The sequence below is a fragment of the Daphnia pulicaria genome, chromosome 4 (genome assembly GCF_021234035.1).
Source record: "Daphnia pulicaria isolate SC F1-1A chromosome 4, SC_F0-13Bv2, whole genome shotgun sequence".
Lineage (NCBI taxonomy): Eukaryota > Metazoa > Arthropoda > Branchiopoda > Diplostraca > Daphniidae > Daphnia > Daphnia pulicaria.
This window is the reverse complement of record NC_060916.1, coordinates 6,508,535-6,522,527: the sequence shown is the minus strand read 5'-3', so window position 1 is coordinate 6,522,527 and position 13,993 is coordinate 6,508,535. Positions and strand designations below refer to the sequence as shown.

At 36.4% G+C, this 13,993-nt stretch overlaps 4 protein-coding genes across 4 annotated transcripts; 3 read left to right on the top strand and 1 right to left on the bottom strand.

Moving 5' to 3' along the window:
- Nucleotides 1-3,491: 3,491 nt before the first annotated feature.
- On the top strand, nt 3,492-6,049 carry LOC124335922 (uncharacterized protein C3orf38 homolog). The gene is made up of 5 exons (XM_046789433.1): nt 3,492-3,714; nt 3,785-4,206; nt 4,297-5,375; nt 5,438-5,797; nt 5,879-6,049. Exons 1-3 carry the CDS (start codon nt 3,495-3,497, stop codon nt 4,594-4,596), a joined length of 942 nt encoding a protein of 313 aa, XP_046645389.1. The 5' UTR covers nt 3,492-3,494; the 3' UTR covers nt 4,597-5,375; nt 5,438-5,797; nt 5,879-6,049.
- Nucleotides 6,050-7,741: 1,692 nt separating this feature from the next.
- On the top strand, nt 7,742-10,791 carry LOC124338082 (ubiquitin-conjugating enzyme E2 Q2-like). Its single transcript, XM_046792145.1, has 7 exons — nt 7,742-8,148; nt 8,286-8,390; nt 8,476-8,644; nt 8,708-8,914; nt 8,985-9,155; nt 9,219-9,370; nt 9,494-10,791. Exons 1-7 carry the CDS (start codon nt 7,987-7,989, stop codon nt 9,794-9,796), a joined length of 1,269 nt encoding a protein of 422 aa, XP_046648101.1. The 5' UTR covers nt 7,742-7,986; the 3' UTR covers nt 9,797-10,791.
- Nucleotides 10,792-10,868: 77 nt separating this feature from the next.
- On the top strand, nt 10,869-13,099 carry LOC124338083 (glycosyltransferase-like domain-containing protein 1). The gene is made up of 11 exons (XM_046792146.1): nt 10,869-10,990; nt 11,054-11,097; nt 11,174-11,250; nt 11,327-11,458; nt 11,535-11,570; nt 11,654-11,893; nt 11,956-11,989; nt 12,071-12,204; nt 12,506-12,616; nt 12,684-12,931; nt 12,998-13,099. The coding sequence occupies exons 1-11, from the start codon at nt 10,918-10,920 to the stop codon at nt 13,000-13,002; spliced, it is 1,134 nt and encodes a 377-aa protein (XP_046648102.1). The 5' UTR covers nt 10,869-10,917; the 3' UTR covers nt 13,003-13,099.
- LOC124338085 (iron-sulfur cluster co-chaperone protein HscB-like) lies at nt 12,877-13,984 on the bottom strand. The gene is made up of 3 exons (XM_046792147.1): nt 13,479-13,984; nt 13,132-13,388; nt 12,877-13,071 (listed from the first exon to the last, which is right to left on the bottom strand). The coding sequence occupies exons 1-3, from the start codon at nt 13,884-13,886 to the stop codon at nt 12,942-12,944; spliced, it is 795 nt and encodes a 264-aa protein (XP_046648103.1). The 5' UTR covers nt 13,887-13,984; the 3' UTR covers nt 12,877-12,941.
- Nucleotides 13,985-13,993: the final 9 nt, after the last annotated feature.

The following is a 13,993-nucleotide window of genomic DNA, read 5'->3' as shown; positions in this document are numbered from 1 at the left end:
TTCTCCATGTATTGATATTCTCATGGGCTATCCGCCACCACGATATGTATAGCGCTACACAAAAGACTTGGTTGGGTTGTCTCTTTTCTTCTTCTCCGGTCACCAGACGACGAAAAAATTAAAAAAAGGTTTTTTCTTTTTTTCTTTCATATTTTTGAGCTTCTTTGAGTTGGAGGTGAAAGGAAAGGGCCTCTAATGCCGAGAAAGCAGTGCGCCTATATTAAAGAGAGAGCAAATCAGTTCACTCGAGGAAATGAAAGTGAAACGGAGCAGAGGAGACAATCCAATCCGATTGGGCCGCCTCTTCTTCGTCCCTCTTCTTTTCTCCGTTGGCATTTTTTATTTTCGTCCACCTCCTTCCTTGGTGTGTCTCTTGAACTCCCACCCATTTCATATTTGACGGTGTTGTCTATATAGTCTGGTTTACATTTACCACCATGTGTGTGCTGTGTACAGCCCATCTTCCAAGTCTATCCTACCCCGGAAGCAACAGCATGTCCATATAGAAGTAAAAAGTGTCATCAAAGAGAGTCGACTCTTGTAGTACTCCCCCTCAATCCTCCTTTTCTACCTCCCCCCTGTCGGTCTGCTGTGTGCTGGTCGCCCCCCTTTTTTTGCCCTCTCTCAGCTCGTATGGGTTTAGTCTGTTTCACCTAGAAATATACATATTTATATAGGGTAGACGACTATATAGTTCTTCTTCTTTTTTTTTTGAAGAAGAAGAAGAAGAAGAAGAAGAAGAAGAATAAGAATTACCACCCACCCTCAAGTTATTGTCTCTTTCTCTTTTATAGCCGTTTGCTCGTGTCTGTGTGCTCCGTCGTCTAGTTTTCACTTTCCAGCAGTTGGGCGGTGGGGGTCTCTTCACAATCCGACAGAACAAAAAGAAAAATGAACTATAGACAAGAGAAAAATGCAAATCTCTGGCCACCCCATCTTCTTTTTTCCACCATTTCCATTATAGACGAATCAAAAAACACTTGAACGGCCAGGGGAAAAAAAATAAGAAGAAGAAAAAAGAAATAAGGAAGAAGGAGAGAGAAGAGAAAAAAAAAAAAAAAACGTGGAGAAAATACCTGACATTGTTATCCGGGAGTCCTCACACAATTTTCCCCGTGCACAGCAGCAGCAGCAGCAGCACAACGGTTACATATAATATATATATACCTACCTATACGTTGGAGTATTTCAGAACCCATGGATAAGGTGAATGACCGACACAACCGAGTCCTTTTTTCTTTTTTTCCTTTTTTCCATGGTCTTGTTCTTTTTTACTTTTCTTCCCCTCGTCTGATTTCCCCCCCACGAAAAATCCCCTCTCTTCTCACTCTCGCTCCAAAATTTTATACATATACATTAGATTTATATCACATATGTTAATTTTTCAAATGTGATTGGCTTTAATGCTGCTGCCACAGACTCACACTCACACAGGTACATATATATATATTCAACCAAACGTTTGTGGATATAAATAATAGAGTCGAATCGATTGATCTGTGTAAACAGATACATCCCCCAGCAAATTGGGATGGTTTGGTGGGGTAAAGATAACTATACAACTCATTTGTTTCGTCTTCTATTTCAACTTGGACTGACCTTCGTCCCCTTGGTCAGCCAGTATAATCACACCTGCTGTTGAGAGAGACAAACTTGGGCGATTGACCTCTTGGATATACACACCACCCAAGTCCACCCCTATATTCTCCCCCTACCTCGACCAAAGGTAAAAAAGTCATTTCGGGTTGTTACCGCGCTTCGACTCTTATGATGTGAACCCGGAGAAATAATATCGGCGGGATGAGTGTATAGTGTATACGTGTGTGTTTAAATTCCCCCCTCCCTCAACACGCCCATCTAACATAACAAGCCGCAATTCTTCTTTTTCATCCTGCCATTTTCTTTTGGTTTGTTTGTTTTTTCTTTGAGTTTGGCTGAACATTATTTGTCAATTGTTTTTTTAAATTGTTTAGGGTTTGTTTGGTTTTTTTGGCGCTGGCCAAGGATATGGGGAGGATTTCGCTCGTCAGTCCGACGACGAAAGCAATTTCGTTAAAGGAAAAGGAAAGAAAAAGGAAAGAAAATGGATCGACTGATTGACCAGGGCGCGGAAATGTAGACAAAAACGACAGCCGCGTCCCCGAGTTCATTCAACCCGCGCCCGTTAACTGTAGAACCGAACACAATAAGGTGGGTCCCCCCTCCAATGATTATCTAGCTGTACATACGTATTATACACAATGCATCAAAGAATATATACCTATCTAGTTATATTATAAAAATTTGTTTGTAGTAGACAATGTGAAACATTTTTTTCGATTTCATTCTTTCACCGTTTTATTATTTTTAATTTTTTTTTTAAGTTATAATATATCAAATTTGATTTATTTACGCCTATAGAATTTCTTTTCCGGAGAGGTGCCCAAATATTTTTATTTTTTTTTCTCGATTCCGTCGGTCGGTGAGCACGTAACAAACGCCATGAAGAGAAACGAAATATGAAGAGAAGGAGCAGCAGCAGCAGCAGCAGCAACGGCTGTGCATCAGCAGGGAAATAGAAAACCCCATTCAGATCGAATCGGATCTACTGGCCCGTGTATATACTTTATATACATGCCCTGTGCGCGTGTATATATACCAACACTGTTGAACGGCCAGGGTGAATGACCGACCCAGAACTTGACGCGCTCTTTTTCTTTTTCTTTTCTTTTTCTTTTTAAAAATTAAATTTCAGTTCTTCTTCTTTATTTTTCCCCCTCTTTTTTTTATTATGTATTTCACGAATCCCAATTACACCTGAAGAGAAATTTCCCCATTTTTTTTTTGCAGGTTCTTGCCGCCAATTTCCTTTTTGTGACAACAGCCCCAATTTGACAAAAAAAATATTATTTTATGCCAAATAAAAAAAAAAGTGTTGTTTAATTCCTTGTCGGTGTGGTTATCTTATTTCAGTCACTGATATTTAGAAAAATTGTTTTTCTGGGTTGTATGGATGTTTGGCCGTGACTTATATTGGTTCTGTCGACCGACATATTTCTACATGTCCGGTGTGTGTACACCCTTTTTGGTGGAAAGGCCAGCGCAGTCCGTCTTAAAATGGGTTATAAATACATAAAAGACGGGCAGATATTATTCAACGCTTCGATAGGAATATAAGACTTTTCCCCCAGAATGGGAGAGATGACATTGGCGAGACGATGAGAATATAAAAGAAAGCCTACCGTCGTCCACATAGGCTCGCGGATGAAACGAATAAATTCGGCGGTCTTGTTTTGCTCGCATCGTAAAAATTGATGGAAAGAAAACGGCACACCATTTTACTGTAGTCTGTAGGCTATATGTTCTTTTTCCGACTGTAATCAAAATAAAAGAGAGATAGTACTTTTGGCGACTGAGGTATATATGCAGGCAATTCCCTTTTTTTGTTTTTTGTTTTTCAGCGAGGCGAATTTTTATGGCACGCCGCAAACGGCCAAACGCATCTTCAAATATTGATGCGCTTGGAAATGCAAAGCCGGCCAGAAGAGGCTTCTCTGTTGGTACCTGTTGTTTACTATTATGGTTTCCTGGGGTTCACTTCGAGTGGCGTGAAGAAAATGCTGCCTGGTGAAATCACTGGAATTAGGGATTTGCTTTCGAGATTGGAAAATGATGTCGTGTACGCCTTGGCCGACACAGCCACGAAACGAGCACTCGCTTTCACTTCAGTCAATGGTTGGCATCATTTTTTTTTACTACAAGGAAATCTATTTTTAGTCATTTATGAATCTATTTTCCATTGCAGATGCCATCGATGCAATTATACTTCATTCAGAGTCTGCCTTCTGGTTCTTGAATCGCAAAAAGTTAACCAGAGCTATTCTGTTTGAGTATCTCAATGCAAGGAAAATACCCATCAGTGGACAAGCTGAGAAAGCTGCTCTCATCGCTCGAACACTAGAGCTTTGGAATTCTGAACCAAAACAGATTGCTGCTGTTGTGTCACCCACATCAACTGTTTCCATCAGTCATCAAGAACCTCCACCTTCGACACCAGAAATGGGTCTCCAATTCACCAAATGGTTTTATGAGTTGCTCTTTGCAGTTCACAAGCAATCTGCCATTGGTACACAATTATCTGAGCAGTTTTGGAGAGATGCGAGACTGAAAATCACTTTGAATTCTTCTGCTGCAACTGACTGTCAAGAAATGATAGGCTCAGATGAGGTATATGTTTGATATCATCAGCCACTTGTGCCCAACTTTTGATATATTTTGTTGTTGGTACAGAATCTGTAAGCATTATTTCTTTGATAGGCTGCCAATCTACTTCAAATGCTGTTGTGCCAACATGGATTTCTTCTTAATCCAAACCTCAGTTCGAACGGAGTTCGAGAAAGGAAGGACCCACATGGTATGGTCATCATAGGAGTTTGTGGAACAGCTCATCAATACGACAATTGCAGTGGGATTTTCGAACAGGTTTTTGGGTTAGTGCAGGATCCTCATCAGGATTTCAATTGGAAAATCAAGTGGTCAGAGCTTAGAATCACTCAAGCTACTGTGAATCGATTGCCGTGTCTCAATGATTTGCCAGAATTACAGGCACTATTGTGACAATTCCATGATATGAAAACCAACCGTTAACGTGTGTCCATTTATATTTAATTCAAACAGAAAAATGGTATTTCTTACCGATTTAATGGAACACCTTTTAATTTTTTCCTCCTACTGTAAAGGCGTCTCTGTACAGCTCATCGGTGAAAATTTAAAAATTATTGTAATTACAAATGCTGCTTTTCCTAATAGTGTTTTCAAATCTGATTGCTCTTCTGGTGTTTGTCTTATCCGGTTATGCCATTGCAAGATATTACGCACTTTTGTAATTCTTTATGTTTGGCATGATTGGGTTGAATCCAATTAATAGATTCAATGACTTTAAGCACCAGTTTTAAATTTAAGGCTTTACAAACTTTGTTCAAGAAATTATTCACAGAAATCAACAATTTCGGCACGAATATTTGTAAAGTAGATTCAAACCCAAACTGAATTAAAAAAAAAAAAACGAAAAATAATTAAAAAAATAATTTAATCAAATTAAATTTGAATCCTGGACCTTAGTCTGTTCCAGTAATCCAGATTCCAGTGTATGCGTGTATGCTGCCGTATGTAAAAAAAAAACATTAAATCTTAAAGTCTATTTGATTCTGGTAATTCTGGCAGCGCTGTCATGGTGATTTTCACGAAATACGAGAAATAGAGCAGCCATAAGGTTTATGTATTTGTCATTTTGTCCAGTTTTAAAAATGGAGCGAAGCACCAACGCCAAGAGAAAGAAAGGAGAACCACCGTTGATACCTCGTGCTGGTATTAATCAAACAACTTTCAGAATATTGGTAATACAACTACGATGCTTTGAAATGCTTATTTGCTAAAAAATTATGTTTTGGGTTTTAAGCTTACTGGCCCTGGAGATGTCATACCAGTCCTGGCAAGACACATGAAGAAGTGCTTTAATGAAAAACATAAAATCACTAACTTGAAAATTCACCATGCTGTTTCACTCACTGAAGAAATTGCTTTGAAACTAAGTAGTACTGGTCTTCATGCTGCTGTGCTGTGTATAGATCCCTCAAATTTAATGACAAAGTCACATGTTCGAGAAAATTTAAGATATTTGGATTATAATATAATATCCACTTCAATGTACGTCCTTAACCTTGTCCATCCATTGCCAGTTATACATCAGACTGTGGCTGATACTGTAACAAAGCTGTCCATAACCTACAATACTCATGTTATCCACATTCATTATGAAGTAAGTTAATTGAATGGAAAATATTATAAAGTCACTCTTCCTTTTTACTATTTTCTTTTAACATCTATATTTTCTATACAGGATGAAGAGAGTGTAAAGTTTGGATTAGATCGTGTGTGTACAGTAGCTTTACGTGGAGCCAAGTTCATTTATGGCAATGAGCCTCCATTTTTCAACAGCATTGATTTTTCAGAGTTAAAGAACTTGATATATTGACATATTCTTCAGAAAATACAAATATTTTTCTCATAAGTCTATTTGACTCAGTCTAGAACAAAAAGAAATCAAGAACACAATGTAAGCACACAATAAATTTTACAAATGTATGTATAATAATTCTTACAATCTGTTACATTTATGAATATCAATTTTTTAATCCCAAGTTTTTTTAATAGCCATTAATAAGATTAATAGTTAATTTTTTTCCTGATTTCACATAGAGTGTGTGGATGAATAAATGTTCTATGGACAAACTGCGACTGAAAAAAAAATCCTGATTGATGAACTTGACACGTTCTAACAAAAAGGAATTTTTGAACTGAAAGAAATCATTCGTTGTTTTATAGGTTATTTTAGTCCATTCGAAAACATTTTTCATTTAATTAATGGCAAATTTAATATCAGATACTGAGTTGTCGAATCTTAAATAATTCCATTTTAGATATTTTATAGTGACGGGAACAACGAATAATTCAGAACCCTACGTTCCCGTGCTAACTATCGTAAAAATGAAAGCCTATATAAACAAAAAACAACCATACAAACATTATTTAAAAAATGCTTCGCACAGTTAAACAGCTTAGATCTAGGGATATGCATCGTGTGGCTGACTTTCGTGTATCTGGTAGTTCTTTGAAGACTATTATAATTTATAAATCATTCTGAAAAATCACTCACTGAAACTCACTCCCAGTTCTTCAATGTTCCAAGTACAATTCGGAAGGTTTCTACACGTAAAAGATGGAATGACGAATAGCAAACAATGAAAGAGTCAATGTTCCGAAAAAGATGATGAGTTCAGTTTAGACTTAAAAAAAATAGCTTAGAAAAGATGCAAGTTGATCTAAAATAATCTAATCCTATTTTTGCTCATGAAGCGCTACAAATAAGCTTTCCAAGTTTCTGTTGGCCCGCACTACAAAGTTTGATTGAATTATATTATGAAATATCATTTTAAACATAATTTCTGAGAGCGCTTTTGATATGAAAGGATTTTTGTGTTGATTTTGTTAATTCATTTTATTTTTGAAACTGAGAAATGAGTTATTTATTTAAAAATGATGAGAACTTCAATAGATAGATGATAGATGTCCTCTGAGAAACAATTGCTCCAGCGCCACCCAACCACGATATAGGAAATAAAAGGGTAAAAAAAAGTTCTTAAATACAGCCTTATCTTGCTATCCTCAGAAGTGGACGAAAAAAGGGATTCGATTCGCTAGAGGCGCAGCGTTCGGTCTGAAATCTGAATAGGAATTCCAGTCGAGTTTGACTGACATTAACTGTTTGATGTCTTGTGACCTTTTGCAGCGGGGAAAAATTTTGAAGTAAAAAATCTTATGCTGAATCTTAAAATGTAACTCAGAGCGAATTTATTCATCTTTTTTAGAAGTTAAATATTTTTCCTTTTACACAATTTCTTTATTACCGCAAAAGTTTGGAAGATCCATCACAAAATTTGCGCTGGATTCAAATTCAATGACTGCTTATGTCCTAAACATTCGATTAACACTAAGCAATTTGATTTTTAAAATTTACTGATTAATCTTAAAATTACTTTTTTGAGAATAAAAAATCACAAATGGTTAACAAAAAACAAAGTTCTTTTGAATGATAAACACTTCCGAAATACGTTGACGTTTTCAGTCAAATCCCGGCAAGAGACCACTTGCTGCGCCTCTAGCGGATCGTCGCCCCATTTTCCCCCACCAGCCCAACAAAACCTCGTATACCATTTTTACTTATTGGTCACAGTGAGGGAATATGCCAGCCATTTTTCCTTCTCTCGCAGTAGGGCTTTTGTTTGGAAACGCGAAGTTTTTCTGAGCGGAAATTCTTTTTACTGTTACTACCTAAACGAGTGCTCGTTTCAAGCTTTGTAACTCAACACTTATGGATTCCTCTAAGTAAAAGTAGATTTGACTGCTGCTGTATATTCGTCGAATTGTTTAACTGCCATTTTATCCGAAATGGCTTGTCTCAACAACCTTAAACTGGAGATTCGAACCCTAGAATCAGTCTTTACAAAGACCCACGAACGATTTCAAGTCGTTTCAGCTAGTGTTGACGAATTAACTTGTAGGTTTATTGGGAAATATGGGAAGCAATCTGATATCCATGCTAACATCACAGTAAGTATCACACAAAATCTGACTTTCCAAATTTTATTGTCTTACCAAATTTATATTCCATAGTTCTTAAAAAAGTGTCACTTGTGGTTAAAGGAAGTAATGTTTCTTCATTTGCTAACTGTTCTTAATTTTTGCAGGAAACTTACCCGTCAACACCTCCAGTCTGGTTTGCTGATGTGGAAGACCCATTAATAACCAATGCTGTTCAGATACTTAGCAACACATCTGGTAGTGATAATCATGTAAGGCAAAATTATTTTTTATATACTTATAATATATTTCTTTTCCATTCCTTTACATCTTTTGCACACTTATTTTGATTTCTAGATTCTAGAACAAGTCAGAATACTAGTTCAGGAATTGTGTAGGCTCCACGACCTTCCAGAGCCTCCTGATCTTGAAATGCTGACCTTGGCTCATGCAGTTCCATTCTTTCATAACAACACACCATCTCCTTCTACAATGCGAGCATTATCATCATCATCTAGCAATGATGGTGAATAAAATTTATCTGGTTTCATTTCAATGTTCTGTGACAGTAACATTAATGTTTTCATAGGTGGAGGTTATGCTTCAAGCTCAGGAAGGGGATCCTCAGGTTCTGGGTCAGCATGCTCCTCATCTCCTGCTAGAGAAGAAGAAGTTGACGGTGTTCAGCAAAATGCCGATGATGATGATGACGATGAGGATGAAATGGAGGAGAACGATGAAGATGAAGATTTGCATATGGAGTTGGAAGAAGATGAAGGAACCAGTAATGCTGCCGGTAAAGCCTCAAATGGTTTACCGTTTTACGATTTGGACTTCATGATTTTGGTTTTTAATGACCATTTCAGGTAAAAAGAAAGAGGAAGAGATGGATTCCCAGCATTTTGCCACTTTGGAACGATTACGCCAGACTCAGAGGCAGGACTATCTTCGAGGCGCCGTTTCAGGTTCAGTTCAGGCCACTGACCGTCTAATGAAAGAATTGAGGGATATTTATCGTTCCGATAGTTCCAAGAAAGGTTAGTTTTGATTAAGTTTTGAAATGTGTACAATAATAATCAAGAATTTCATCGGCATTATAGGAGTATACAGTGTCGAATTAGTTAATGACAGTTTGTATGAATGGAATGTGAGATTGCTTTCTGTGGATCCAGATTCACCCCTTCATGGTGACTTGCAATTGCTGAAAGACAAAGATGGAAGAGATCACATCCTACTTAATCTAGTTTTCAAGGTAATAAAATGTCATTGCTTTGTAGCCTTGCTACCCAAGTATTTTTTTAAATGTGAAATGTGAAACATTTGATACATTGGGTTGTTTAGCTTCAATTAATTGTGACTCTCCCGTCTTCTGTAGGAATCATTTCCCTTCGAACCGCCTTTTGTCCGTGTGGTACATCCTGTAATTCAAGGAGGATACGTTTTGGTGGGTGGCGCCATCTGCATGGAGTTGTTGACCCGCCAGGGATGGAGCTCGGCCTACACCATGGAAGCCTTGATTTTGCAAATTGCTGCTACACTTGTGAAAGGCAAAGCTCGCATCCAGTTTAGCGCCACAAAAGGCCAGTACAGTCTCGCTCGCGCTCAGCAGTCCTTTAAATCGCTGGTCCAAATCCACGAGAAGAACGGATGGTTTACACCACCGAAAGAAGATGGATAATTGAGCGGATTCTTATGATCTATTCTATTCATCTCCCCCAATGACTCCCGTTTTCTTTCATTTGCGACAAAAGTTTTTCATTGGGGAGTCTAAAAGGGAGGTGACTCTTTGTACAGCGTCGAAATTTTGATGAATGGATCACCAGCATTTCCCCTTTTTCACCCAACTGTGTGTGTGATTGCGTGAGAGAATGTGTGTGTGTGTGTGTGCGAGCGAGAGAAGACGCCGTTCCTTCCATATATAGATTAGGAATTTCAAACTATTTACTCGGCGGAAATTTTGTAAAAAAAAACAAAACAAAAAAAAGGGAATCCAAAACACTTGAACCGATAAAATCGATTACGGGTTGGAGTTTAAAGGTAACGAGCTTTTTGTTTTCGTCCTTCCCTTCCCGTTTTTTTTCTTCATTTGGGTAAATATAGTTTCTAATGTGAATCATTTCCATTTTGTCCACCCTTAATTTGCTTGCTCTACCATTTCCGACCATGGCCTTGATCTGGTTAGTTGGAGGATTCGCTTATTTCTTTGTTGAATCTGTATTACGCGAACCTGTGACGAAAACTTAGATAAATTCGGCCAATTCCTCAGCCGTTGGGCGAGGTGCGGACTTTGGGTGGGCAAAAAATTGGTTTGAAAAGCCTTAACTTCGAGCGTTGGCTAACTAGATGTGCGTCGATCAGTGATGGGAACAACTGGCATATTTCCTGTTTTTTTTTTTCTCTTTGTATTGACATTCAGTAATCCATTTCCCAACTATTCGGCGACGGGTTGACTGCGTTATTCAGTTTAGTTTAGTTTGCCGATTTTCTGTTTTTTTCTTTCACTCTACTTTTCAGCTGATTTATTTCAGGCATATCTCTTACCTTTTAAATTTAATTTCTCGTAATAGCTGAGCGTGCCGTTTCTGATCGATATTTTCTTTTGTCTTCACGTGTGTGTTTGTGCTTTTTCATCGATGAAAAATATTCGGAATAAACGCAGCACTTGGAAACGGATTCCTTTGATTTTCCATGTATTATTGACCTCATATTGGCGATTTTGCAACAGTGGATGTTATTTCACGTGTTTTCAGTAGGGTTCTTGACTGAGGTAGTATCCCATCTTCAGTTTATGCGAATATCATGGCGCGAATATTGTTTGTTGAACCTTTCTTTGATGGTTCCCACAAACAGTTGCTGGATACATTAATTAAAGGTTAGTTGTACGAGATCATATTTAATTTTTAGTTATGGCTAAATTTTTCTACTATTTTTCTAGGCATTGATTTTGAAAATACCGGTTATGAATTGTTTACTCTTCCTGTAATTTTTTTAATTAAAATTTTCGGACTAAGTTGTCGTTGATTTCTAAACAGTCTTTTGCTCTCACTAATTAAAGGGTAAAAAATGGCATTGGAGAGCTAGAACTAGTGCACTTTACTTTGCTGAAGTGATTCCTAGGAAACATGTTTTTGAGTAATATGACAGTTGATTTTGTGTGTAAGAAAAAGGGTATTTTTTAAATTTATTATCATATTATGTCCCTTTGTAGAGTGTTGTTTGCTAGTTCAGTTCTAAACTTGGCAGAATTAATTGCCCTACGCCCTGATCTTATGACATGCACCAAAATTCTCTATTTCCATGAAAACCAGTTGATTTATCCAGTTAGAAAACAACAAGAGAGGTATAGAAGAAAAACACCATTGATCATGTATCACAGGCAAATTGTATTTACATTTCTGTTTACTTGACATTTTTAGGGATTTTCAATATGGTTATAATCAAATAATATCATGGTAATATTTTTATTTTCAACACTTAATTATATGTACATATTATTTTTCAGATTGAAATTTGTCATTAATGATTTATTTACTAGTATGGTTGCTGACAAAATTTTCTTCAACACCCTTTTCAACCTCAATTCCTTCTTGGATTCCATACCTTCATTCTTTAAACTGCAACCAGATCACAGACCAAAAAACCTAGAAGAATTCATCAGGCCAAAGAGCAAAGTTTTACATTTTCCCATCTTAATTCAAACACCACTTCTAGTCCACCCTTCAGCAAGGGAAATGGATGAGAGTGAAGTTCTTCATATAGTATGGCCTCATAGATGGTAAAAAATGACACAAGCGCGCTTATTATTATAATTCCTCGTGTAATATTTTATTAATTCAGGGAACACGACAAAGGTCCTGAAAAATTCTTCTTAGTAATTTTCATTTCATTACTTAGAAATACATTTATCTTATCGATTAATTTTTAATTTGTTTAATTCCTTTTTACTTTTTAGGTTATTGATGCACTTATTGCAAAAGGCTGCAACTTCAGATTGTCTGTTTTGGGTGAACAGTTTCAACAAATCCCATCTATTTTCAGCGAGAAAAAATCGCAATATCAAAATATGGAAAATAAAGGAGAAAAAACGTAATCAAAATGTTTTAATTCAAAATTAACCTTTTCAAACAGCTTAAATTTAATATGCACTATTTTATAATATATTATATAATGTATTTATAATGTTCTAAAACTAAAATTAAAATGAGAAACATTGCAAATATAAATGCAATTTATCTTATGATTGAAAATTGAAATTGTACGGAAATTAAGATTTAATTTTTATTCACCCATCGCGGAGTCGACGCAATATAATTATATTATATAGTATATACATTGCGTTGAGCAATATAATTAATACTTTTTTGTTCTACATTTAAAATTTATACAGCATTCAGGTGTTGGACTGGGGATGGGTAAATCGTGATCGTTATGTAGATGTACTATCATCTGCTCATGTGGTTGTGTCCACCGCTGACCATGAGTTTTTTGGGGTTTCAATGTACCGCTTATATTTAACATGCATGTTTAAATTTGCTTGCTAATTCAATTCGGCTTGTTTCTCTTAGGATTGAAGCTGCAATCTTGGGTTGTTTTCCGATGTGCCCATTGAGATTATCTTATCCAGAAATATTCCCCGTGGATTGCTTGTACAGAACTGAGCTCCAGTTGATTAAAAAGCTAAAATACTTCTGTAAGAACCCAAACGCCTCCAGAAATTTACAGATGAATCTCGATAAATTCAAATGGCCATCGCTTAAATCTCAATATGAAGAAATTCTATTAATTAAGAAGCAAGACAGCTCATATACAACAGGTATCTCTAATTAATTTTCTTCTTCAAATTCCTGTTCAAGTTCTTTTATCCTGTCTTGAATTTTAGAGTAATATTTCAACTGCGCAAGACATTCACGCGCAGCTACCCAATCGTTATTTCGGAATCTATCTGCAGCTCTCCTGGCAAATAAATTATGTGTATAAATGACTGATTATTTACTTTATTAACTTGATTGATACCTAAACAATTTCCCCAGCATAATTTCATTAGTTTTCTTTATTCTTTCAAGATCATTGTTGTCTTCAGCTTCGTGAATTTCTTCATTAATTTCCATTATTTCACTTAAAAACTCTGGTTTCATTATTATCTCTCCTTCATCTGATAGGGGATGTCCTTGTATTTCTAGAAGATAGAGTCCCCTTTCAAGTGGTGAGCCAAGTGTTTTGTATGCCTGATTTAACAATGATGAATAGTGAGCTGAGATTTGTTTCTCATCCTAAAAAAAAAAAAAAAAAATTAAAGTTATTTTTTTTTTGGTAAGAACTAAGAATAACAATCATGTCTATATTACAGATTTAAACCTTACCTCAGATTTTTGGGAAAACCTATCAGGGTGAAGTTGCATTTGTAATAGCCTAAAATTTTTTGTCAGTTCTCTAGCATCTATTTCAAAACTTTTTTCCATGCCAAAAATTGTAAAGTAATCGGCATCACCCTTGGGTTTCTGAACTACTTCACAGTAATCACAAAATAGATCTTTGTTCAAGTCAACAATCACTCCGCATTTCCAACATGAAACTGAGTCTGAATCACACATCCAAGCTGTAGTGCTAATATTTTTATAAGACAATTTACAAAGTGTTCCCTTTCCAATTCCAAAAGGAACGCATTGGGCGAGATTCAATGGGTTAAACGAACGAAGATGCTGTGACTTAGACAAGCAATTTCTTAATAATCTACTTTTGCAAGTTTGCAAAAAAAAATTCACTGCCATCGCAAAGAATATTTTGTAAATTATGATTCATCTGTTCTACAGAAAACAGGTGTAGTTCAGTAGTTGTCCCCTGATAAGTCACACTGGTTCTATTTACATTGATAATT

Coding starts and splice junctions, on each gene's coding strand:
- LOC124335922 (XM_046789433.1), top strand. CDS start 3,495: ATGCGCTTGGAAATGCAAAGCCGGCCAGAAGAGGCTTCTCTGTTGGTA. Junction 3,715..3,784: donor CGCTTTCACTTCAGTCAATG/GTTGGCATCATT, acceptor TTTCCATTGCAG/ATGCCATCGATGCAATTATA. Junction 4,207..4,296: donor AAATGATAGGCTCAGATGAG/GTATATGTTTGA, acceptor TTTCTTTGATAG/GCTGCCAATCTACTTCAAAT.
- LOC124338082 (XM_046792145.1), top strand. CDS start 7,987: ATGGCTTGTCTCAACAACCTTAAACTGGAGATTCGAACCCTAGAATCA. Junction 8,915..8,984: donor AGGAACCAGTAATGCTGCCG/GTAAAGCCTCAA, acceptor TGACCATTTCAG/GTAAAAAGAAAGAGGAAGAG. Junction 9,156..9,218: donor TTCCGATAGTTCCAAGAAAG/GTTAGTTTTGAT, acceptor TCGGCATTATAG/GAGTATACAGTGTCGAATTA.
- LOC124338083 (XM_046792146.1), top strand. CDS start 10,918: ATGGCGCGAATATTGTTTGTTGAACCTTTCTTTGATGGTTCCCACAAA. Junction 11,990..12,070: donor GTCCTGAAAAATTCTTCTTA/GTAATTTTCATT, acceptor TTTACTTTTTAG/GTTATTGATGCACTTATTGC. Junction 12,617..12,683: donor GAGTTTTTTGGGGTTTCAAT/GTACCGCTTATA, acceptor TGTTTCTCTTAG/GATTGAAGCTGCAATCTTGG.
- LOC124338085 (XM_046792147.1), bottom strand. CDS start 13,886: ATGGCAGTGAATTTTTTTTTGCAAACTTGCAAAAGTAGATTATTAAGA. Junction 13,389..13,478: donor GGTTTTCCCAAAAATCTGAG/GTAAGGTTTAAA, acceptor TTTTTTTTTTAG/GATGAGAAACAAATCTCAGC. Junction 13,072..13,131: donor ATGCTGGGGAAATTGTTTAG/GTATCAATCAAG, acceptor TTTATTTGCCAG/GAGAGCTGCAGATAGATTCC.